At 40.1% G+C, this 27,358-nt stretch overlaps 1 protein-coding gene across 2 annotated transcripts in view; it reads left to right on the top strand.

The window, feature by feature from the left end:
* Nucleotides 1-26,401, top strand: part of UNC5D (unc-5 netrin receptor D) — a 214,927-nt gene extending 188,526 nt beyond the window's left edge. For both annotated transcript variants that reach the window (XM_080370205.1, XM_080370206.1), the window contains exons 14-16: nucleotides 2,916-3,080; nucleotides 4,968-5,146; nucleotides 7,382-26,401. In XM_080370205.1, coding sequence (XP_080226331.1) covers nucleotides 2,916-3,080; nucleotides 4,968-5,146; nucleotides 7,382-7,586 — 549 coding nt within the window. In that variant the 3' untranslated portion in view covers nucleotides 7,587-26,401. The remainder of the gene's footprint in view (nucleotides 1-2,915; nucleotides 3,081-4,967; nucleotides 5,147-7,381) is intronic.
* The last annotated feature ends 957 nt before the right edge of the window (nucleotides 26,402-27,358 follow it).

Consider the following 27,358-nt stretch of genomic DNA (forward strand, 5'->3'; position numbering starts at 1 on the left):
AGGGTTAAAAAGAAGTATGTACAAAACCTCTGCTGACAGAAATGTCCCACACAGTGCTGATACTGAAGCCAAGTAAGTATTTACATCTTATAATTGAGTATAGTTTGCATGACTTGGACAGCTGAGAAATATAATAATTGTTTCTAAAAGAAACTGCAGAACAACTTCCACTGGCTTTGTATTTCCCTCCCAGTGAAATGTCCCAGCTGTATTGACAGCTCGGATTTGGTTCCAGCCTCTTTATGTATAAAACAATAGTTTTTCATGTGCAGCTTCTTCCAGTGTTGTACTTGCTTTGTCTCCTACATACCATGCTTTACAAAGAAGCTGGCGCTTCTGGTTGTCACAAACAACTGAAGAGCCTATTCCGTAACTGTCTGTTTGGTCCACCAAATCAAACCACTCTCAGATAGTATGATGAAGAAAGCTCCATGTTAATGGGTGGGATAAGTAAAGATCCTGCTTCAAGGCTTGAACAGATAGATGAATAAATAGTCACGTAAAACCGTGGCATAAAAGCAGTAAATGCTGGGTGGAAGTCAGAATTTCTCCAGACTACGCCAAGTGCCTTTGTTTGTCCTGGCCGTCCTGCAGGAGCAGATGCTGAGTGCTTGGCATCCTTCCCACCATGTTCACAAGTAACCGGGGGGAACCCTTAAAAACTGGTTGGGTTATGGGCAGGAGGAGGCTGCGACAAGCATGTTAAGCCAGACGGGCACCTTTGGGGGTTAAAAGCAGCTGTCCTCCTAGCACCTTGTGTCTCTTGGAGGATCCCGTGTCTGTCTGTAGCTATGAGGTGATTTACATTCCCTAGTCTGCTAGGACTTAATTATAAAGGGAGAATAAAACTGAAAGCATTTCTGGAATACTTTAGGCACTCATCGTGCCGCCATGCTTTGCCCCCTGTATTATGTTTCATATAATTTTCAGCCGAGTGATTCTTGCACTGTGACTGAAAGCAGAGATGATTACTCTGGAAAAATCTAATTACACTTCCTCTACTTCTAATATTTTGCTAATGTTTTCTTTATCAGTGTTGGTACCTTGCTACTGCTACCACCTCAGGATCTAAATGCAGAGTTTATCATTATCGCTTAGTGCAACATTACCGATAGTCTGAGATGCTCCTAAGAAACCATAAACTGCGCATCAGCTACGAGTACGACTATATTCTCCCTAGTTAAAAAAAAATAAATGATAAAAAGTCAAGACTGAACCGTAGCATGAGGCTGATCTTTGAAGCTGTATATTCTCAGATGACCGGGGCATGCTGAGTTTCTTCAGGGACAGAGAACAGGTCACAGCCCAGGTGCAATACAAGTTGCTTGTAGAAGGCAAGAATGAAGCCGTGCATGTTCTCTGAGCTGTAAGCTCTTGGGTGAGCTTCCGTATATAAACCGGTCATGAGAGTTACGTGCATGGTTTACTTGATCTAAACAGCTAATTATGACAAGTGACTAGTTGGTAGGTCACTCAGTTATGACTGCCAGTGTTAAATACTGAAGGAATTACAGATGCCTACAGGTAGCGCTTTTTATGTCCTTGTCTGTGTCATTTATTAACCCTTTATAAAGCTCTGAAAAATGGAAGCAGAATGCATGCCCAGATTAAATCTGCATATAGTAATTAGTGCGTTTTGTTTGAAGAATCAGCTTCACATGCTGTTCAAATCAATTCTAAAATTTAAAAATAGTGCATTAAAAAAGGAGAGAGCAATCTGAAAATTCATAATCCTCTAGAAAAAATAACGTAAAAATCTTTAAACTAGTTCTTCTCATGTTAGAAAAATTGCTCATTGAAGCTGTTTAATGCTGTCCCATAATCATGTGGAGGAATGCTAAGATGTAATAAAATGAAATATTAATAGGTTGCCAATTCTACACTATTTTCCAATATTTTGAAATTAATAGAGAACTTGTTTGGTTTAATGTTTTTTATTATTTACATGCCTTCATGGTTACAATATGGAACACCATAGTGGGTTTTTAGCTGATGACAGTTTGGAAATAAAAAGAGAAAAAAGAATTTTTCTGAAAGCAGTAAGGAGAGGAGACCAGTAAGAGAAGTTTGGTATTTACGAAGTAATCGTAGGACAGAAGTTAGCTGCCCCTATGTACTTCTCCTGTCTATTCCATACATTTTTAGGAACTCAAAGCAACCAAAGCAGAAATCTCTGATGATTAATTGCTGTAGTTGTCTATATAGCATTTGATGAGGGCATTCATCCCATAAACTGCCTCTGGCTGAAGTAGAGGAGTCACTGAAAGTAGTCACAGAATATAACAGGATGAAACTAAGAAGTAAGTAAGAAGTAAAACTGGGACTGCCCAGTGACATGCAGTGGTAAATAATTTATATATTTTTATAAAAATATATATATTTAAAAAATATTTATATATAAATATATAAAAATATATATATTAAAAAATATTTATGTATAAATATATAAAAAACACTACAGGGTGTGTTTCAGTATGGATGGAACATTGATACAGAAGAAAGGCTGTCGAGCTCCGGCTGCATGAGCTTACAGGGGGAGTACAGTTTCTGATGGGAAGTTCTGGATTTTTGGGATTCTGTAGTTACAGGCTGATGGCAAGGAGACACAGATTAGAGTTCTAGTCCCTGCCTAGGAGGAGTAAGCGAAGTGCATCCTTCTTAAGTTTCATTAATGACGAGAGTCTCTTGTCATTAGTGTAACTGAATGAAATCTAAGTTTTCAGTAAATGTAACATCTCAGTGTTTATCAATTGAATTGTCATTTACTAGTTTGTCCTGCTTTGAGTTTGCAGGGATGTTAGTAAAAACTCAATTAGAGAAAAAACATGGAGTTTTTTTCTTATTTTATGATTGTCACAACTTCTCTCTCTCTCACGCCTGCTTGCCCGTTCCTGTGGGACACGCTCCTCTCTCAGGAAGTCCCCTTCTCCCGCGTGTGGTGCAGCGGCCAGAAGCCACTGCACTGTGCCTTCTCACTGGAGCGCTACACCCCTGCGACCACGCAGCTGTCCTGCAAGATCTGTGTCCGACAAGTCAAGGGCCACGAGCAAATCCTGCAGATCCAGACATCCATCCTAGAGGTAAACTGTTCTCTCTCCTTTTTGCTTTGTTAAGTTGCTGTTAAGTAGTAGGAGTTACATGATTGAGTACAAGTAGTACGAGACGTGATCCCTCCCCATTTTTAGCCTTTCTATCTCTGTGTAGTTTCTTATGGCCTGTTCAAAACCGTAACAAGTATATAAAGCCTTACACATTTCATTTCCAGCAGAAATCAAAGCACAGATATTCTACAACACTAAAAATAATTTATATTTGAGCTGGTGGTAATAGTTTTCTTGCAAAACATTTTTTAATAGTTTGCAGAGCGCTGAGATGCGGACGGAGGGCTTGCCTGCGGCCGGTGTGCTGCTGGGCTGGGCGATTCACCCATCGGAGCATTTCTGACACGCAGTCTTGCAAGGACTGCAGCCTTGCGCACAGGCGAAAGAAAGCAGAGTCAAGCAAGCTGGGGATGTGTCCTACAGCCAGCAATGAAAGCTTCAGCAGCTCTTTTTAGATTATTGAGCATCTTTGTTGACTGATCCAGATTAATACTTCTGGATTAAAGATATATGCCCATTGCTAAATGCACTACGCAGAGCATGCAGCAACTGAGTAAGAAAACCACAAACACCATTATGTATAAAAATATCCTCAGAGTATGGCCAAGCTTTTTTTCTGGTTCTTTATTGTTACTTCATAAAAAATGTCTGTCATTCCATCTATATCTCTCTCTCAATGCAATGTTGCAGCTGCCTCCCCCCCCCCCCCCCCCCCCATATTTTTAAAGGGACCTATCTGTCCACAAGTCCCCAGAGCATGTTACCGTTCTGTCTTAAAATGGATTTGCTAGTGCAGAAGGCTTTCTCATGCCTATCTCAAAAAGTGATTGAAGAGTGAGGATTATTTGGCTGTAAAATAAATATAAAAATAACAACTGAATACTTGAATTGCTCAGTGCTGTACAGTTCCCTGAACTAACCAGGTAGCAGTAGCTTATCTCACATGTGCAGGGTATGGAAATCTACTACTGTTCTGCATATTTAATTTTAAAAGTCAGACCACGCGATATATCTAGAGCACTGCTACTACTTTGCGCAGATGACTTTTGGGATGTGTCATAAATGTTATATGAAGAGACTATAGCATCGTTGTTTAATATTTATGTTGCATTGCACTGGAACGAATAATGCATGGAAATGTGACTACTACACAAGACCGGTATAATTTCATAGGAGGAGAATAGGCCAGGTCTACAGAAGAACCTGGATTCCAAAGAGATTTCTTAATATGGAAGAACTGAGACAATTATAGAATTTAGGTGTTTTTAAAAAAGTCACGAATGAAAGATTTACGTGTCCATATTTTAGGCTTAAGCAATTAAAAATTTAGGAACCCATATGCTTTTGCGGCATTTGATCTAGTCTCTATTGGACTTCATCTGTAACACAAAAATTAACAAAAAGGGGAAACTTGTAGAAGGAAAATGACACTATTTAAAATGTTTTTATATGGAAGTGCTTGTGATGTTCTAGCAGTTCCTTCACAAATCAGAAAAATACCTCTTAGCTATTTAATTGTCTGTTGTCAATCAATTCTACAAACTATAGCTGGAATCTCAGGTTTGATTCTTTCTTCCTCCAGAAGCAGACTTGATAGACCAATAGGTGTATGTAGACAGGCTCGCTGCAGGTAGGTCCCTGCATAACAAGGCAGCAAAAAGAGTACAGAACTGTCTGCCCGCACAGCTCTTCTCATTCCAAAGAGGCTGTGCAGAAACCTTCTCTCCGTTCCCTGTTCCTGCACAGGTGCATACGGCAGGACTCCTGGTGTTGCTCTGCCATGGTGCCCGCAAGAGCTGCCTGCAAACACGGGCAGGCAAAAAGCCTGATGCCCCAACTGACTCTTTGCTTTTCTATTCCGTGTAGAATGAACGAGAAACCATTGCGTTCTTTGCACATGATGACAGCAACTTCCCTGCACAGATGGGTCCGAAAGCATTCAAAATCCCCTACTCTATTAGACAACGAATCTGTGCAACATTTGACACACCCAACGCCAAAGGCAAAGACTGGCAGATGTTAGCACAAAAAAACAGCATTAACAGGTAATGGAAGGCACTTTGAAAGGTGAACATTTACATATGCAAGGGGAATAATTTGTTGCCGTTACAGTTTTTTTGTTTGTTTGTTTGCTGGTATTAAAGATGTATGCATAGTAATTAACATACTTACTCTCAAGGATAAACTGCAGTTCATACGTTATTTTATTTACAACTAGCTGCTGAAAACAGGAACTGCTTTCTCCTTGGGACAAACACATGTGCCCTGTCCCACCTGATGCCTGCCACTAAGGTTGCTTTATTTCTTCTGGACTGGACCTTTTCTTTGAACACCCGCTAGAGTGGGGTCATGGTAAAGTACAAGACTGCAGAAGGATTTTGGCACTGCTGTGTACTATGAAAGCAGTGGTTTAAAGGACTTAGGAGTTGCATGTTCTCTCAAAAAAAAAATCATATGGCCTGTTGCTTGGGCTTCTACCTATGTATTTTGTATTCCAAAAAGAATTGCATATTTTGCACATTATTTTTTTTAAGGAAAAGGCATATTTAAAAAAAAACAAAGTCATGCTCTAATGTTTAGGAGTAATAATATTATGATTATTAAAACTGAAAGATGCTGTAAAAACCAATTTACTACTTATTTTGCTCTTTCCGCTTCGCAAAATTAAATTGGTGGAGGCAGTTCACTCAGAGAAATATTTTCTGTATTTTCTAATTGTCACTATCGCCACAAATATGTTCCCAAGAGGGTAGGGGAATACTTAAGTCAAGCAAAATGACTTGTTGCTATGCAAGGGTATCTCAATAAACCACACCCAAACCAAAGGAAAAATAATTTATAGCCTTGCAGCAGTGAAAGAGTCAGAAAATTCTGCTTTACTTAGCAGCGTTTACTACCTATTGTCAGGCACTTCAATCTCTGGTTTCTGTTCCTCACGTGTCGAGGAAGCTGGAGATTTCCCTTTCTCAGGGAACTGCGGGGCAGCGTGCTAAGGCGATTACACTGACCGGTGCAAGACCACAGCTGTGATGGCCCTTTACCTTTTGAGTCTGTGTTGGAGACACCTGGTAGGGTCTTTGCAATATCTGTTTATATAAAATCAAATTTATAGATAGCTGAGCCATTTAAACAACCCAAAATGTAGTTATAAAACCAGACGGTAAAGCATAAATACATGACCTCACAGACTGGCACGTAGCTGCTGTGCAGCGTAATCCATTAGTGTCATCCTATTTCCCCCATCTATTCCAAAGTTCTGTCGAAGGCAAGGTGCTACTTCACAGAGCAACAGCCTGGCTCCTCAGGACAGACAGCAAACTTCTTCCAGTGCACTGAAGCTATCCATGTCAGCGCCACAAGGAACTTGAGAGCTGGAGTTGTCCTGCACATACACGCGAGTGCAAACTCCTCACGGGGTGCTAACTTTCTGTCGCCAATAGAGGTTAATGTACTGAGGAAGGGTAATTAGCAAAGCTGGAGGAAAAAAGTGGTATCTGCCTGTTTTTTATTGATGAGTAACAGTCCAAAAATGGTCAGTAGCAAATATTTAATTATCTTGGAGTTGGTTTAAAAAACCAAACAATGGCATTCAAGTCCAAATTCCCTTTTCTGTGCTACAGGCTTGTCTGTTTCTTCCCATATTTATGTGTAAGTATCTATACATAATGCATGTGCTATAAATAATGTTTATGCTTGTGAATGTGAAGTTAATGTATTTATTTGGATGATTATGTCCAAAGCCCATAAATAGAAGGAATTATAGTGTAATCTGTTTAAGATGAACACTTTGGTTTACCAAATCCTTTGCAAATATCACCCCTGCAAAGTCCTAGAATTTACATGCTAATAAAATATAAATTTTAAAATTAAAAGATGTCATATCTTCACATAATCACAAGCGTGAATTAAAGTTATATAATTCCTCTCCCTGCCAAATACTTGCTAGAGTTTACTAATGATGCTTTCCAAAACTGACTTGCTTTCTAAATCACACAGGATGGTACTGCTGGCCAGCTTTTATCTAAAGCAGAATATTCAAGTCCTTGTTCACTCTCCTCCTGCTAAACTGAACAAGTGACATGTGAAGAATAGATGCACCACCGGGTGTCCCCTTGAGGGTTCCCTCAACTCATCTCATCTAGGTCTTGCTGAAGGTTTTTTGTTTTTTAAAACACATCTGTAGTGCGAGCCACAACAGAGGGCACTTTCACATCCAAGGTAGCTACAGTAGATACTGTTCCTCAGCTTTTTTGTTTCACCTTTTTCTCCCCTCCTTCCAGGAATCTCTCCTATTTTGCTACACAAAGCAGCCCGTCTGCCGTCATTCTGGACCTCTGGGAAGCCCGACATCAGCATGACGGCGACCTTGACTCCCTAGCCTGTGCCCTGGAAGAAATAGGAAGGACACACTCCAAAATCTCAGACATAACAGAAACTGAGATTGAGGAGCCTGACTTCAACTACAGCAGACAAAACGGACTTTAGTCACCTTTTTGCATTCAAGAACTGATGGCCAGCTTTGACTATTACACCAGAGATTCTCTTTAGCAGGGAGGAAATAAGGGTTTCTGCACCGTGAGTGTGGAAGCAGACACTCATTTCCACAATGCAGTTTTCAGTTGGAGGAGCAGAAGCAGCCCTATTAAAAACCATCTTGTTACACCTAATAAGGGAAACACAAGCTTCTCCCTGTCCTCTCTCACTTAAAATTCACGTTTTAATGTCAAAACCACAACTACACAGCTATCATTCCTGGGACAGGAAGGAGTGAGATACAGAGCCATAGGAGGTAAATATTATGACGTAAAGGATTTAGGAAACTGTAATGATAATGTAATGCCTACTGAAAATCAACAAATAGGATATTGAATATTTAGAACCACTAGAGGTTAAACCTCGTTTAAAGGATTGTCATCTTGGGGCTGTTAGTCCCCTTTGTCCTGTATCTCTAACTTACCACACCTGAAGAGTAGCTTTAACATGTCATTTCATAGCATCATTTTGTCATTTTCTACAGGAAAACTGAAAATCTGGCCTTATCCTGTTCAGATGTTTGAGGAATTAGATCTCGTAACTATTTATATTGGTATCCATGTGTATTCCAAACATTTCTTTTAAAAATTTAATCACTTAGTGAACGTACATTTGCTGCAGAGCTTTCCTGCCTATTCTGTTAACAAAACAACAGAACCCTTCTCTGTGAAATTAGTGTGTGTGAGAGATAAATTTTCTAACTTGGTCTGCAAACTTTCACTTAGTCAAAAAATGTTGCTTTGGGGGTGGATTTAAATAACCAAATAAACCACAGGAAATTGCCAGCCCTGTTTTAGCAAGCTTACACATTTTTTTATTACTCCATGTTCTAGGGCTAATCTAAAAAGTAAAGGTGAAGTCAATCAGCACAGCTTAATTTTGGTTTTGTTTCAGATTGAAACAATAACCCCCACATGGTATTGCCAAAAATTGGCCTGATTTCATTGTACAATTTGGAAACTTCACAAGATACAAAGCTGGCTATGTTACGTTTGGTTTAGTTACAAACATATTGCATTCACCACCAAACCCAGAATCTAGCTAGAGAATCCTCATTTTTTATCCATTTCATACAAAAATAATTTATTACTTCAACTGAACCAAAAAAAGAGCTGTCACTGTGAGTGTCCTAGTGGAACTGGTACTGAGCCAAATTTAACCAATGTTTTTACTCATATATTCTTTAAAATTAGCCAAGGTGCTCGTTAGCTCTGTGCCTAGGCTATCAGTTTTTGTGATAGGAATACAATCAGTACAAAGCAGGAACACAAACAAGAGTTTGGGAACTTCATGGAAAAGCAAGAAATTGAAAACAAGCATTTGGGGGTGGGGCGGGATTACCCCATTTTGGCTGAGGGTAGGTACTTGGTGTGCAAATCTATAATAACCTGAAACTATTTATTCACCCAGGATTCCAGTTCGGAAAAGTATGACAAACAGCGCTTGATGTAAGACTGCTTGTTCTTGCTGATCTGAAATTGCAAATTTCATTGCTTTCCCAGCTCAGCAGGCTGGAATAGTCTTAAGACTTTTATAAATACTTAGACTTCCCCAAATATTTTCTGCACTTTAGTATTTCATGCAGCCTGACATGCGAGTTCCTGTTTGCAATGGGAAATCATAAAGGCTGCAAGCATATTTAAGACTGAGACAAAAATACCAGGTTATTTGGCAGCAAGCTGTCACTGTTTTCAGCAGCACATGGTTCTATCTGTGTTTGAATTATATTTCTAGTGACTTACAGTCCTCCTCCTCAGAAACCTGTTCTTCATTGGGCAAAATGTCATGAATTAAAAAAAAAAAAAAAAAAAGGAATGGCATCCACAGAAAAGCGGTGGAGATTTATTGAGCTGTTGTTGTCTGGGAAACCAGCTACAGTCACTCTCCAGCAGTTAATTTGTTCTCAGCTTCTCAGACGCAGTTTAATTTCCAAACTAGCTTGGGTTAGCCACCACAACGGAGGGCAGGCATGACCCTGCAGGTGCTGTACCACAGCCGTGTCATTTGAAGAGCTCTATGTATTTTCTCCTCTTGTTTTCTACATACATGTGAGCTACACACAGCATACGGGGTCAAGAAGAGCTGCTCTGTGGAGCTCAGAACTTACAGCTTTTTCTCAGGAAACACACAGTGGTTACTAGCAAGACTTGGGTAGCTTTGAAAAACCCCTGTGTACAGTGACACCCAACTCTGCCCAGGGAATGGTCGGTGAAGCCAGCAGCTGTCTGGGCTGACTTCCCCCAAGGTGCATCTGCCAGGGTCCTCGGGCTGAAGGTACCTGGGCTGCACCCCAGAATCCAATGAAGTCTGGGCTCTGAGCTAACCTACTGGCAAAAAATGCCAGAAAAGACGCTGTTCAATTTTGGGCCAGAGGTAAGATGTTAATTTTACATTGCTCAATGGAGTATTGTTGTTTCCCTTCTGGTCTTGTTTCCTGAGTTTTCTTCACTTTTGCTAAAGCAGCTTCTTTGTTACTGGTCTTACTTTTCTGAATCTGAATCAAGAACTCTGACTTTTTCTAACCTGTTACTTTTTTGACACTCTTGTATTGAAAAGTGGGCTAGAAATGCCACAATGCTGCTTACTTACCTCTCTCCCACTGAAACGGGGTTTGAAACAGTAACCAAACGAGCCTGATTGCTGATGTGAGCTCACCTGGCTGCACAGCCGAGTCATACAGGAATGCCACCGTGTGTGGCATCTACTGGTGACCAGGGCTGAACGTTTGGGGAAACCGCGTTAAGAAATGTGCCCTGTCCCAAAGGACCTCCTCGGCAGGGGGCTGCACCTTGACCACTGTAGCTAAGATCCACTGATACCGTCCTTCAAAAACTGACTGATCCCTTTGGAACCCACTGAAAAGCTTGGCCTTCACGTGCAATGTCTGGGAGACACAAGTGCCACAACCATCTTTTGCGTTTTTCAAACAGCCTTTCCTTCCCAAGCTTTCCTTTTGTTTAACACGTGCTGCCTGACAATTGCCCGGGCTCCCCCGGTTCCCTGTAAGAAGGAACGCTGAGGAACTGCTACGGAATCTCCTTGTCCGTATTACACACGCCTTTACAGGCTTCTCTCACCTTTCATCTCTGCTCACACTCTTTGTCTGGGCTGAAAAGCCCTGGTTAGCCCATCCTAGTCTTTGAACATCCTTGCTGTTATTCTACCACCTCTAGTTCCGTGTCTTTTTGGAGATGGAGTGACCAATAACTGGCTTTTCAACAGGAATACGGGCTAAATCACGCAGTTCCTCCATTTCCTCAATTTCTTGCTGTTCCCACACTCAGTATCAAATCAGAGACATATCAATTAATATCAGTTAAGATCTTGCTGTAGCATAAAGCCACAAGAAACACCCGTGAGAGAGTGCAGAACAACTGAGAATACAGTAACGGACTTCACTACGCAAAGTACTCGAGCTGATACATACCGAACAGCCAGAAAATAAAACCTGTGAGGAAAAAATGTGTAGCTGAAAAAAACCTGAGATGACAGAGATGATGTCAAAAATCATTAAGAAAAAAAATTCATAAAAGGAAATAATTTGTTCTCTGTGATAACGATGAATATTGGTAGGCAGAAGCTGGACAATAAGAAATGAAGTTAGACTTTTGAGTGGAAAAATAGGCTACAGGGTTTTTTCTTTTCCCTTTCCCCCACTGCACCTGTTGATTACCTGACGTGTCGGGTACAGACGTGCCTGTTTTAGGTGCTCCCTTTCTGTTGTTTCACATTAGCATCGTGGGAGGATATCAATAGTACTTGGCACTTCTACTGACAGAGGCTTATGCCAGTTCTCCTCCCTTTATTATGCACAGTCCTGGTTTTAGAGTTGGACAAATTAAAATGTTTTTTAGGTAAATGCATCTGCTACCATACAAATGAGGCAGCCACATGGATTTTGTTAATATCAACAAACAGCTAAACAATAAAAGTAAAAGATGTTAAATGTTTGCTTCCTATTTTCTACAGAGGAAAGCAGTTGACTTTTGCCAGCTCCCCCGACCCAGGATGTTGTAGCTATGGTTTGCAAGACGGTATTCCCTCAGAATAATTTACAATTTGTATGCAAATGCTATATAAATAGATAATATTGATCATTATTAGGAATCTTAAAATTCCAGAAACACATTTTTACCATCTATTTTTTGGAAATTTCGATACATTTATCTACGATTTGATCCAAAACACAGATGTCGGAGCATCTGAAGAAGGATTAGAGGCCAGAAATTAAAAATCTATTCCTTTCCTCTCTTTTATAAACTTTGTCTTTCAAAAAATAATTTTTAAAACCTCTTCAAAAACTAGAAAGTAAAAGGAAGAGAAATGTAATGTTACACACTTAAGATTCCATCTAGCTGCCCCGAGTCTGATATGGTGAAATAGCCATTTTGATTTTACATCACCAAAGAATCTGCTCTAGTATATTTTCATCTTCCTAAGCACTTTCCCAGATATTTTCTGTGCTGTGAGTCATTTAAGACTAATAGTTGTGTTTTAAAAATGACTTACAATTTTGTCACCAAAATGGTGTGCTTCACAGCTCTGCCAGACTGCAGCATCATAAAGCTAATGTACAGCTTTTACAACACTGCTTTTGCAGTCTTACTAGTTTACATTAAAATCCTTTAAGCCACAAGGAAAGGAACCCTGCTCTGTAGATTTAAATTCAAACTTCATTTACCAGTGCAAGTCCCATAAACCCAAGATGTACTCCCACAAAAATTTTATTGGGCTTTTTGTAATAGATGAAAAGATATTGACACAATTTTCTTAAAATATAGGGAATTATTTTTGTTATTATTTTTATCTCTGGCAACAGCTGGTCTCTTCCTCTGTGGGCCTGTGCACAGCTTGCTCTCGGTAGGTTAAGAGAGAAGCTTACTCAGCATAAATCACTAGAACAGGGATCTTGTCATAGGACTCCATGGTATTAACACCATACTAAAGGTCCATTCTTTTTTTTTCCACTTGAAAGATAGTGCTATATGAGGGTTTTAAAACATGCAGTAACCGATCAATTCCAGATAAAATTTTTCACTACAAAAAATATAGTTGATGTATATAGTGCAGCTACAACAAGTGAGCAACTGCTGTGGACTTCTGGTCATGGTTTGATTTTTATTTTTTTTTTCTCCAGTGTGTTTCTGCCTGTAAAACATAGATTTAAGCAAAGGGCTGCATTATTTCTTGTATGGTAATTAACTGAGTGGAAACCCAGAAATTATTTCCAAGTTCTTAACAACTGTGAATGATGTGAAGATTTGTCTATCCTTTCTTTTACTGATTTGAATGGTACCTGGGAAGTTCTCCCACTTGTTACACAGCAGTAGAGCTAGTTAACATTATTCACCAAGAACCTTTTTCACATTAAACCCGGTGAAGAATGTTTTCTATCAGTTGTTCGTTTGTGGTACATGCCTTGGTAAAAGTACTCCCTTGACACTATTCCTGCCTCAGAAGAGGCCGGCGGTTCTTCCGCAGCAGCACGTAAAATGGCACATACATCCTTTCTTTGCTATATAATCGCTGTCTACTTGAAATTACTTAAAACATAAAGGATTCCTGAGCAAAGACAGTAACTTAAAATACTAGGTATATAACACACAATACCTGTAGCAACAAACAAAACTCAATATGCTGGCAAAAGATCATTAATCATTTTCTAGTAAAGTCTAGCTCTTTTCTCTCATTGCCAATACTAGCATAAATGGTAGCAAAAATCTCCTTTCCAAAATGGACAAAAATAAATAAATCACTCTAAGATTAAAGAATCACTTACGAAATCATTTGATAGTAACAGTGTCCGCAATGCAGAAAACTGAACAGATGTTCTACTCATCGCTGCAAGTAAAAGAAAAATCTGTCGCTGTCCATGTTCACTGTTCTGTCCAAAAATAAAATAAATGTCTAGGAATTTGCCACTATATTTTTTGTATTAGAGGTGAATAGTACAGATTCTACTAGTGTTTCTTGTCTGGGGCTTGGGTGGGTAGGGGTGTATTGTAATTTTCAAGCTATTGCAAAAGCTGCTTTTAAATAAGCTGTTCAGTTGTATTGAATAACTGGTTTGTGCTTTCCAAGGGAATCCAGGTGAGCCAGGACTCAATGGGTAGCCTCCTTGCCTTGCTGTCACAGGGTAACTAGAGCTGAAGTCACTTGTGAACATTTAGCTAAGGGATAGGGAGATTAGATGACCCATCCCTGATCTGTAATGTGGTGTACTGTAATCTAATGAGATTAGACACTCACCTACTGTAGAGCCGTGGTTTTGTCAGCAGCTACTTAGTTTGTCTGCCCCCGGTGTGATAACCTTGGTTAAGGATGTACTTCTGCAGATTTAAGAAGATGTTAAACCCCTGTGTTATCTGGTCTCTGTATATAAATCTTATTGTCTAATCCCAAAAGGAAATGTGTAGCACAACATGAAGTTAAGGGTGTTCTGCACCGAGCCTGGTTAAAGTTTATTTCTGATACAGCAGGAGGGGGAAGGCAGATCTAACAGCAAGTGTATTTGCTATAGAAAACAAGAACGTTTCCTAACGAATACTCCCTTAGAACTGACGGAAGCTTTGTTTTTGCAGCTTAAAAAAACAGTAAGACCTAGTATTTCCCGTACTGAGATCTGGAATATTAACCTTACGGTGATGGTATCTTTTCAAGCAACTCCTTCAGTTTTTCCCCATTTATGCACTGAAGTTGGAGAGGGAGGGAGGAATATTTTTTTTTTTTTTTAAATTAAGCTGTAGACTTCTGCATTCTTTCCACTTTTGGCCTAGAACCCAGATACCATTACAGAACCTCACAAAGTTCCCTGATGCATCAGTAAGCAGTACACACACACACATGCACACACACACACAGATAGATATATGTGCCTCATCGGGGATGTGGCATATACATGCTTCTGATATATATTTGGGAACAGCAAACTGACTTCAGAGAATTTGTGACTCGGGAGATGTCGCTGCCTCCTCCCGTCTTCTAATCAAATTCATGCCCACTGTGACTCTGCTGATCTCTGTTTATACATGGGTACAAAAACATTACGTGTACACCTTCTGTTAATTTGGATGAAGTAAAATGTGTTGCTGGTCAGTCTGGTGAGACTTAAAGTGTTACGCAGGACTGGAGCTAACTTGATTTCCATTGCATTTTCAACGTTTTGACCAGCCTCTTGGTGAAAAGGGGAGGGGGAACTTCAACCTAATGAAATACAAAATAAATTATTATTTTTAAAAAAAGAGAAAACCACAAGTATTCCTCTAGAGAGACCTATTTTCTCTTCTGCTCCTTTATTTTCGCAGTGAATAGGTTCTGAAAATGTTGGTTCTTGCTCATTTGGCTGAGCATTCTTCCCTCCCCATGGTTTCAGTGTGTTTAGAACTGAAAAAAGAGCAGAGGTTTGAATGCTTTCTTTAGTATGAAGCTGAAGGAGTAGGGAAGAGAGACAGAAAAATAATTAAATAAAAAGCATGGCCTTGGCTTCATACCACACTTTCTGTGCCTTGTTCTATCAATGTAAATTCTGAATGTTGTACAGTAAAATACTTGGGAAAGACTCCTTGGAAAAGGCTGCACTGGCTTCTTTTTTCAGCACATGTACATATATAAATATATATACATATATATATTTGGTAATGCCAAACAGCTGTGTTATATTGTACTGAGAAAGTAATAATGGACAGTTTGGATGTTTTATGTAGAGTTTGCAAAAACTGTATGGCTGTAGCCTTTTGAAGATAAATGTACAGACGTAAACTACTGCATATCAGTTATTTATGAATAAAGAGTCTTTTACTGACATCTTAGATTACTGTACGAGTGGCACATTAATTTCAGTGATAAAACAAGATGTTCTGAAATGAGTGCTTTGGGATGCCTCACTGGTTTTACAGTGAGCGCTGTATGGGAGTTTATGCTGGAGAACTATGTACTGGCCACCTTTTTCCAGAAAACCCGCAAAAGCTACAGGAATAGGACCAGAAGTGAAGTTTACTGACAACACTGAAACAATTCAAGAACATCATCCTGCTTTCTCATACTAGTCTGAACTATGCCCCAAAGAAGGCCAAGTACATTCTACCTAAAATGTGATTAAAGGTATTTCACTAAAATGCCTTATTTATTTGTCTGAACAGATGTACAATACTCCAGGACGAGGACATCTTTGTCCTTCACACTGCAAAAGCAATATATATTATTCTGCTTTTTGCAAGACGGAAGATACAGACCCTCCCTGTGTATGTGTATACACTGGCAATTCCCTCTGAAATGCAGGTAACTCCATTGCTACATTCCGTAAGTGGTTGTACCTTGAATGCTGGATCACTGGCAACAAAGCTACGTGTCCTGTTCCATTTACCATGCCAATGTACTCTCTTGATTTGTAATACCCTTTACTGAGACGCACCAGATAAGAACTCATTGTCTTGATTAATCCTCCCCATACAGATGTGCCCATAACCTTAGATCCCACTTAATGGAAATACCCTGTCAGCAACAGAGCAATCAGGAAGCCTCTCAGTAGCTATCACCGATACATCGCAAACTGACAAGGGAGGTGGCAAGAATATAAGTATCATCCGTGCTTATCTTCGCATGCACAGCCATCACCAGTGCTGGCAGAAGCCACAGGGAACAACGGTCCCTTGGCTCAAGCCAATACAACACCGTGGGCTTTTGGGTTTGTTTTTATAATTTAGCTACTTGTCAGCCTTGCTTCGCTGTCTGAGGAACAGTGACACACTCCTCGTCACACCCCCCACCACAGCCATCCCAGCCAGATCCCAGTATCTTAACAAAACCCTAGCTTTCTGCTAGTCATAGTACATAGCCCTTTTCTGGATGGATTTGATCTACGCTGGTTACCGCTCTGTCACGTTAACACATACAACTAAGCATCAACTACAAATAATGTTAGCATGACAAAATGAGACTCTGGATATGGCACTCACCTTAAGTGAGATGTTATAAAATGTATGATTAATATATACATAGCAAGGGATGCTAGGACAAGACGTTATAAATCAAGATATCCTTCAAACATTTTATTGCATGCATTTAAGTTGTTATCATCCCAGATACCATACACCATATAATGTAATGGCCACCCTTTATAATAAATAGGACTATCATGTTAACTGCCTTTGACATTCATTGTAAAATTATTCATGATTAATTATGTTTGCAGAGACATAACGTATGTTATTGTTAGAAGTTCACTGCATCGTGACTTAATGAACAGCCACTTAGAAATTATACTGCAAGTAGAGGCTGCTGTCAGAGTGTTTCTGAACAGAATTACGGTCTCCATTGAACACAGCAGCAGGGTGGCATTCTCGTTATTTACATGCCACATTCCCTCACACATCCATAGTCCCCAGTCCACGCCTAGTGCCCTGCTGCACTCACGTACATCAGAAATAGAGGCAGTACTCAAAAATACAAGGGCATCTTGCATTCCTAAAAGGAAATTGCTTTTTTACTTCAATTATAAAATTGCTGTAATAAGATATGGCTTCTTTGTTCTTGATGGGCAAATTAAATTGCTTTCCTTCTTTCACAAGGTTTGATTATTTGAGAACCAGATTATCACTTTGCAAAAAGCCCCAGCTCCCCTCCTACCATCCTCTTCTGGTATTACAGAGTCATCTGACCATACATTGAGGGTCCAACTTTTTCTAGCCAAACTGGCATCAAAACAGGTGTCTACAGATAGCACATGTTTTAATAAGCCTTAATTCTTAGAAAAGTACACTTCAACAAAAGCGTCCTCGCCACATGTCTTCTGACACCCACAAATACCAAAACCCTAACCACTGGAATGCAGGTTTCACCATTTTTAATCCACATTGCTTCCATGCCCTGTACTGTAACTACCTTCACAATGAAACCATGAGGCATGACCACTGGAGAATTCAGGAAAAGGTGTGGTTAAAATTAAACAAATCTTCCCCCTTCCTTAGTCCTGAAAAATACACACACCCTATTTATTGTACCCTTTATTTATAGCACAGCTAAGCATACCTGTAACACAGCTGTTACGGAAGGGATTGGAGACTACTGGTGTTCCACTGCAGCTTCTGTTCCCAACTCTATACTCGGCTTCCCTCTGCTCACCTTCTCCTCCCCCATTTTATCCATCTTCTCTGTAGAGGACTAGAGCACAAAGCACATCGGAGCACTGAGCCTAGCAGAGCTCTAATCTTAAAAAAAAAAAAACACACGCAAACCCACACCTTTGCATTAGTGCAAACTACTTAGAACACCACACGACTCCAAGTACGCCCCTGCCCCCAAGCGTCTTTCCTCCCCTGCCAGTTTCTTGATGAACTCTGAGATAAGCGAAGAACCTCGGTATTACTGTTACTATACGAATTCGTTTTCTTTTAAACAGTCAGCTACCTAACTCACTCTTAGAATCAGTATCTTCCCCCTGCCAACGTCAGGAGGTAATCTTTATTGATGCAATTAAAATAATAATTACTCTCAGTTCCCCTCATCTTGCACATACTTAAGGATTTTTGAAGAATTAGGGCTTATTAAAGCATATGCTGTTTGTAGATACCTGGTTTGAACACAGGTAGAATGTCAGCTCACAAACTCAAGTATAATAAAGCACTGATTTGTCTTCGAAGGTAGTAAAAGCTGGGTGGTGCTGCTGGAAGAAGACAAAACCTAAAATTGAAAGAAGGTGGAGACCTAAACTGTAATTCAAACGACTAATAAATGTTATTTAATACAACAAGGGTCCCACCTGTTGTGATTAGTAAAGTGATTTTGGTCTCTGAAATCATAGTCTGGCTTAGAGGATGTTTCGTCAAAAATGTGTCACTCTCAAGTTCAGATGGGGAAGACCAAGAAAACGAGAGGAATTTACGTAGCCACTGTACACACGAAAGTTTTTGTGCTCTGAAACCACCTAACAGATGAGATTTAGGCAGAATTTCCACCTACAGAAGATCACAGGATCTAGGCAAAACTATTGGGTTGGTCTAAAAACTGGTCTTGCAAGAACTGCTTCTCCAACTCCACAAAGCAGGCTGCCACCCCCCACACGTGACCGCTCACCCTGCTGCCTCCTTCCCACCGCGTTCGCCCGGAGAAGCACAAGGAACACATGCTCCTTGCTCCCGCAGAGCGCCAGGCACAAAGTGGCGGTCCCTGTCGTTTCACCAGCCTAATGCCCACCTTTCTGCTACTGACAAAAGTGTGGAAGACGTTACAGGAAGGGGAGCCATCCTGAAAATGCAAAAAACTAAGGCAACATTTTCAACGCAAAGGACCAAAACTCGCCTATCGTTAAGCATATCAGAAATCCTTATGTAAAATGGATTCAATTTTCAAACAATTCCCAAAGATTGCATTTAACAAAGTATCACGTCAAAAGACTTTTATTCTACTTCAAGCTTAAATATGCCAACAATAACTGAACATGTGACACCACTTAAATGACAACTTCAAAATAAAAAAAGAAATTAGCTGTCCAGTCCCCAAAACACCTGCAACTCAACTATTGTAGCATTATGAAGTTTAATGTAATTGCAAAGTTACATCATTTCCTTAACTTTTAACATCCTCCTACAAACTATTTTTTATTTTTGAGAAGCATTATCTAGTAAAATGAGCATGTGGTCATTTAATGTATGATAGCTCATCTAAAGAGTCTAATGTGCTTCAGTTCAACATACAATGCATACCATTGCCTAATTTTCAGTCCTGTTCTGTCTTCACAGAACTGAGAAGGAATAATTACGGAATCTGTTGAGGAATAATGAAGCCATGAGCTGCTTTCACAGTACAGTCATGGCTGGTCACTCAAACAGGTCACAGACTTGTGTAGTGACATCAAATTTCCCCAGGGCCCTGCTGTATAAACCAAAAGATTTTGTACAGTATGTTCTCGACAGCTGTTCATGGAGCTGATACAGAATATGTGGTAGGAAGGAGGCTTTGGTTGGTAGAAAGAGAAAAGATAAGGAGATAAATGGATTCTTTCCCTGCATGTGTTTATTTTTTGTTTTGTTTTACGGCCATTTGGTTGCTTACTCAAATCCTCAAACCCTTCTGTTGTGACAGGAGGCAACACTGGAGAGAACTACTCCTGGTTACAAACACCACAGACTAATTTAAACTAAACTGAATAAATCCCAATCTGTCCTCTGCTAAGGAGGTTTGTGCTTTTTTGCATTTTTTTTCCTCTTCTACTTGTGCGATACTGGTTTGATTTTATGTAGTTAGAATTCCAATATTTACCACGGCTTCAAGGCTATTTTCCCTTATTTTGTTTTTGTTTGCTTTTTCCCCTGTCAGCTTTATTTACTAAATAACAGCAGCCACTAGCAGATTCAAACCTTAAGTAACGGTCAATGCCTGCAGTCCTACAGAAAGTGTTGTTGGTAAAAAAGGCAAACCAACCACCCAACCCACCCTAAGCAAGCCAAATCGCTGACGCGTGGCTACATTTTGCAGAGATTACCAATGTTTGACATTGCAATTACCCAGCAATTGGACATCCCACTTTTCCCATGGTTGTCTTCACGCGACAAGAAGGAAAGAAAATATTACTATAGGATACAGATCTATTGCTATACCCATTTCAATTAAAACTTTCATGATGCTCTTGGAAGCACTGCCCTCCCAGAAAACCGAGAGCTGTCAGAGGGCTGGTAAGGTCCTCTCACTGTGCTGCACCTCTAAAGAAGAGGTCTGTGGACTAGGAATTGTTACAATCAACTTCACACTTAATGTAGCATCAAAACTATCTGCCCTGAAGTAACTGCATTTTGGTTTTCCAGTGTGGGTGAACCTCTCACGAGTGCTAGAAAATCTGACAGGCTTTGTAAGACACAGCCCCGCCACCATCACATTGGTAAATCCTCTGACACCAAAAGCTGTGCTGGAAATATTCAGCATATCAGTTAGTGTTTGATCAAGATCCTCTGTCCTCTCGAAGGAAAAAGTACTACACAGTGAAGCATGAACTCTGCTACAGTATGTTGTTTGACTCCTAGCCTTGATTTCAAAACATGTGATTGATAATATAAAGAAAACAGCACTCCGCCTCTGCGGTCTCCCCACCTGGCTTCAAAGCACACCGTGTAAAATCTTCGAGATCAGAGAGGAGGGACCTAGAGGGCCGATCAGATGGCACATCTCGAGCGCTTTGAACTGCTGCATTCTCTGCTGTTTTCTTTAATGGAGCATTGCTGAAAGCTCTTTCCTGAACACAATACTGCGCTGGTGGCTGCAAAGTGCCATACTGTTTAATGTTTAATTCCCCGGTGGAACGGTATTATACTGCTAGCCTAGAAATTAGAATGACCTTGCTTAAGGTAGTAAAACCTACTGGAAAAGAGAGAGTAAGAGAGAAACAGCGCTAATTACTCAAGCTGAACTCAGGACAGCTGGGTCTAATTCTGCGCTACGTTTTGTGTGTGATGTCAGTTAACCTGATTTTGGGGTCCTCCGATTTCTCACTCCGAACTGAACACAGCAATACTTCTAACTCCTCCACCCTCCAGAACAATGAGAAAAAAAAAATATTATCTCATATTATTTTCACTCTTCAGAGCACTGATGATCTTTATTATTTACCAACACTGCTATGCCAGGCATGCCATAAAAAATTATGTGCTATTTTTCTTAGTGGGGTAAGGAGGCTGAAAAAACCAATATGGCTAAGACACTGGTTTGTGATTGCATTTATAAGATAGGAGCACCTGACAAGTGCCTCTATAGCGTGGCAGTGAGTTACATATTGTAATAGACAAAGCACATTGTTTGCATGGCTCTTTTACATACGAATAAATCATTCAGCTCTTCAAAAATGCCTTTTGATGAATATACAGTTCAAAATAAGCTTTAAAGCAGGCCCTTTAAAAAGTTTGGTTCCTTATATCAGAAATACTAAAAGTGTTTTGTTTTGAATCATCTAGTAGTAAAGCATACTTCACTGTGAATGAGGACTCTTAGTTCTTGATCATGCCTGCTACAAGGATAATTTTTCTACAGAATTAATGCAAAGAGTAGGTGAAAAGTAACTACTGAAATCAACACAAGAGCCAAGAAATTCTCATGATGGAAGAAGGTAACACTGGCTTTCTAGGAGTATGTAAAAATAAAACACTGTCATTTACTGAAGTATTTTAGTCTCACTGTACCACTGTAGAGAGCGTAAGTTTTGTTCTGCCTGCAGACACAGACATACATGTCTGCGCTGGGTTGATTTTAGAGGCAGAAATATCACACTAATAAGGAGAGAGACTACACTGGGTATGTATGTGCACGCACACACCCCAACCCCTCCAGTCTTGCCTTGGTAAGCAGATACGTCTTGTGCCAAAAATCCCTGGGATATGCAGGATGACAGTATTTTCCTCCATTTTTAGTGGGATAACCAGCTCATTAAATCTTAACATGAAGGTTATTTTATTATGAAGTGACAGATCTAAAGATTTACTTCCCCATTCTTCACCTGCCTTCTCCCTTCTGCTTATTCCTTTGTATTTATTAATGGCCTTTCTCTTGTTATATAATCCTGTCAAGAGTGTAAAAATATCTCTCAAGACTGCTCATTTGATCTAAATCATTCAGCCTGTACCAGTGACAAGAGAAAGTGTACATGCCATGGCTGATGCAGAGAAGGAGTTCTGTCCTATACTCCAGTAATTGTCACTGCATGATAAGAAAGTGTAAGATTTAATAAGGTCATAAAAAAGAATGGCATGAGCTGGTGTGGTAGGTATTTTTTTCATTAACATTCAGAAAATCTGGATTCAGAGGGACAATAAATTACAGCAATTGAGCAGAAAGGACCCATTTGATTATTCAACACTTTCCAGCAAACCAGTGAAAGCAGCAGGGCTGGGAGCATCTCTACCATCACAACAGCAGAAGTATCTTCAGTCACATTAAAACCATTATTTCTTATGCCACCAGGCTGCCTGTGGTGATTTCAAGAACTAAAATCATACTCTAAAGTAGTAAGAAAACTGAGTTTTTGCAACTAGTTTAGTTTTGAATGTAATGAATGTAGTGAAACCAAGTATTTCTATGAAACATGATGTACATCCACTTTAAAGTGCTGAGTACTGACTATTGATCTTTGGGTTATGACAAATTTCCGATGCAGATGCCTAAATCAACACCAGGGTAAAATAAAAACAATTTAAAAAGAAAAATAAAGATACTTAAGTGGATTTCTCCTTTCGTCCAGTTCCAACTCAGTAACACAGACCCCTCAAAGACTTCCATGCACCAGTGCTGGAGGCTGCAAGACTGGAGTTAAAATTTCTTAGGCAGAGTGGAAAGAAGCTGGAGGACTGAAGACAGATGCACAGAAATTCCCAAGCACAGAGAGGCAAATCTGTTACTGTTCATCAGTACCTTTCCTGCCAGCTCTTCAGCTTCCTCTGCTGACCACACTTGGCATGTTTATCCAAAGTCCTCTCTGTGTTTGCTCTATGTGGTGTTGCTCAGCTCCCTTCCCACTCCCCACCCCACCCCCAACCCGTATTCTGGTGCACTATAACTTCTATTTCAGCAGCTGGCATTTACATTGTACATAGACATGACACTTGCATGCGCACTCCAAAGCAAAACAGAAAAAAAAGTAATTTAGAAAAGTTAAAGGCAGAATGAGTCTAAGATCACTCCTGTGCCCCTGTACCTTGTCCTCATATTTTCATTTGTTTTTGACTGCAGCCATATGATTTTCTAAAGATTAAGCCATATAAAATGACTCAGCAGATACACGATTTTCTCATCTTTATGATAGTCTGCAAGAAGGACCAAAGCAGTTGCTTTTCTCCTCAAACTGAAAAGGAGGGGATCCAACACACTGCTGGCAAAAGCAGTTCAAACTGCTCGATCCTTTTGCTACAGGTAGGTGCAAGGTAGCCTGAGCTGCTCGACTGACAGCCATGTACACCGAAGAACTGCTCTTTAAAACTAAGGAAACCACTGCAGCTTCTCTAATACGGGAATGAGTTGAAGGCATTTGAAAATCTGCATCATTCTACTTAGACACGTTTCTCCTTTGTGCACATTTCAGGGCTGTTGCTTCTTCTGTCTTCACTACTGGTTTTACTGTTTCTGAATAACATTTGCATAAAGATTGAGGTCTGTTGCTAGAAAAGTAAGGACACCCATTACTGAAAGGAGAGTTAAAAATGAGAATGTCATTTTACATCATGCTTTTGTAATGAAGTAAAAATACAAAAAGAGAATGATCCCTTAAATAAAATATGAATGGAAAAATCATGATTTTGTATAACAGCACGTTAAGATGGATATACGTTACATGACCTATGCAACTCCCATAGAGGGAGGAGAAGGCTGGTTTTATACTGAAGTTACCAACCTGGGAATATGTACATCAAATCAATTCTCAAATCTATGATTCTTGGAATAGGCTGCTTCCTTGCACTGTCTTTCCTTATCTTCCATATATATGACTATAATATTTCCCTAACATACATGGGGATATCCTAGGAAGAGAAGCCCACTACAAAACATGGCATTTTCATCCTCACAGTCATACCATTAGTTCCCTCCTCCTGTTATCTCTGTTTCCTTGCCAGTCAGGCATTGTCCTTCTGCTCTGATTTTACCTTTTCCCCCAAAGCAAACTTCTTCCAAGAAATGCACATGCTCAGACTTTGCTATTTACTATCGATGCATCCAGAGTGGTCAGACTCCTCTAAAACCAAAGAAAAACAAAAGCCATTTTACACTTTTCCCCCAGCATTCCCTTCCGCACACAAATACTCTTCTCGTTAAAGCAGTCACAACTGGACTGCTGTAACTCCCTTTATTTTATCCTATCGCATCCTCAAAGCTACGTGCGGCTCCTAAGGCAAATCGCAACTGGAAAAACACAAACATACCTCAAACCCACATTTGCCCTTCCCCCCCTAGGAAAACACAGCTTTCCCTAGCGCCCCACGAGGCACGCGCTACACCCCTTCCAAAAGCACAGCGTCCAAGTCTGCACCCATGGAACAGCCGTAACTGAAAAATACATGAAACGTTACCATCACTTCTGCTGGGGCACACATGCCTTTTGAAAAAATCTGACTTTCTAAAGGTGCTAATTAGAAGCTGAGGTCTTTTCAGAAATTTCATACCATTTCTGGGTGATGAACACTTTTGGAGGTAGGACCCTCAATTTCTTTATTCCCATCTCATACACAGAGATATATTTTCCCCCTCATTACCTGGAAACATTTGGGTTTGCTTCTCAGAAGCTTGCCCACATCTAGCAATTATTTACTACTCATTATCACTATCTTCTGCTTATCACAGCCACCTACAAAAGTGTCAGATTCAGAGAACTGAGATGTAGTAAGAAACAAGACACACAGATCCTGGTTTTATGAAAGTATCAATAATAATAAAATTCAAGGGAAGAAAAAGTACATAAAGCTTAGGCTTGATTTACAAACTTTTTGAGGAAGCAACAGTTGTTCTTTAAAGGGTGTGCTACGATCAAACTAATTTATGGGGACGTAATAAGAGTGGTGAAACCTCTGTACTTAACATTTATGGGGAAAAAGAACTTAACAGTTTTGCTGGATACAAATCCAATTAAACTTTGACTGCAGAAAAGATGCTGTGAGTTTTTTCCTTGCATTTTGTCCTTCACTAATTACTTGTTCTTTTTAATACTCTTTGCCATCTAATACACTTGGAGAAAGATCTTTTCAAATAGCAGCCTCATTAAAACCCTGCAATACAGTTTACGGAGATTACAGATGTGTACAAAAAAAAAAAAAAAAAGGATGTTAGTCTTTTGAAAGTGTGTCTCCCCCCACCCCCGATACTCCTTGAAGAATAAGTTACATGCTGAACAGACTGTCATTTTTCTGAACAGGTGAAGAAACCACTATAAGATAACCTAGACAACCATGCACCATTTTTATCCATGCTTATTTTAATCCCACAGTACATGGTGCTATTATGCATGCAAAAAGGTAATGAGGCAGGCAAAGGTTATTACTAGGGACACTATTGGAATGATGAGGGGCTGCCAATGCAGAAGACTAACCTCAGGCTATCTGAAATTGAAATTTTTGGTTAAATTAATAACTCAACATGAGACCAGACGGTAATGCTGTCTGTCCCCTGCAGGGCTGAAAATGTCTTTTGACATTAATAAAAAAAAAAAGGGGGGGGGGGGGGGGGCAGGGGGTGTTACCTGTGAAGATATATAGAGAAGCAATGCACTCAGCTGTGTTGATGCCACAGAAATGTGGGAGGCAGTGAGCACCTGGAGCAGGACAGTGCCCTTCCTGACTACTTGACAAGTCAAGTGAATGCTCCTGCTGACTGTGGATAAGTTGCAAGAAGACGCTAATAACTCCCTCCATCCTTCCCAATACTTTCAGGGTTTTTTTTATCACTGACAAGGGAAATTGCCTCATTATCCTCATTATTATTCATAATGGCACCAGAAATTTTCCGAGGTATTTTCAGAGCAATTTTTTTAAAAAAAAGCCCTGCTCCCAGAGCTGAAGAGTTTACAGTCTAATTTACACATGCAGCTCTAGGTCAGATGCACACACAAACAGCATCTATGAAGACAGTGAGGAAAGACAAAGATTAGAGTAATAACATCGCACAGTAAATATGCTGGTTTACGTGCAAAACTGGATGCAGTATTCGGCTGAACTGGTGGTATCTAGACACCCAAGACAGACCTCTTTCTTCTTTGAAAGAGGTGAGGAAGGTAAGGGGAGTGGGGGGAAGGGGAGAGGAGGAAGATGTTGATATTAAGATGCAATATTAACCTGGCAGCAGTTCTAAACTGGCCAATACTTGAAAAATCTAGTAGGTTTACCTGGAGTCCTTTTTCCAGTGAAAGAGGTCAAATGATACAGTACACAGACATCAGCAAGGACAGACTTCTGATAAATAAGATCAAAACCGAAAACAGGCTTTCTTTATTAAAGGGAAGAAAGAAAGAAAGGGAAATGAGAAACAAAGAGAAGACTAAAATAGCTCATAGTGAATGTCAAAAGACCATGATACAGCTTAAGATCTAGCCACTGGGGCAAACGTAAGAAGCCATGAGAAAACTAGATGAGGAACGACTGCATCAGTGACAGGAGGAGGGAGTCACTGAGATAAAGTATATTGTATCCTACTAATTTTCTCTCGGAAGAAATCTGTGGGCATGACTGCCTTGCATTGGTCAGACTGGTCCCAAAGTTGTGCGTGGCCACGTCTGTGCTAACACACCCTACTCCTACTACAGCTGCCTCACAACTGCCTGGATTATACTAGCAAAACTGGGAACTCTGGATATTTGGAGGTAACATCGACTTGAGCCTCTGAGCCTTTATCACAGCAAAAGTAGGGGACATTCTCATCACAGAAAGGGCTCATTGCTTTGACAGACACTCCACTGTTGTTTGTGTATTTCCGTATTACAAGTAGCCTGTTGCCTTCTGTAGTGCAGTATGTGTCCGTGGCCTCTGAAGTCTCATTCATTATTTTATTAGGCTTTAACAGTGTTCATAGGTTCTTTAGGATTAATGAGGCAAAAGTCCTCAATCAAGAAGCCATTTAAGAGTACATTGCTAATTCCACAGAGTTCTGTAAATGAACTAATTCAATACTAGTTGACCTTTTTATTTTGGGGATGATTTGTGTCTGTATTTTCCCGGAGTGGTGCCCTTAAGCGTGACAATTTGGAAGGGCATTTCTGGCCCAATGACTGA

Source organism: Falco punctatus (genome assembly GCF_963210335.1).
Source record: "Falco punctatus genome assembly, chromosome: 20".
Lineage (NCBI taxonomy): Eukaryota > Metazoa > Chordata > Aves > Falconiformes > Falconidae > Falco > Falco punctatus.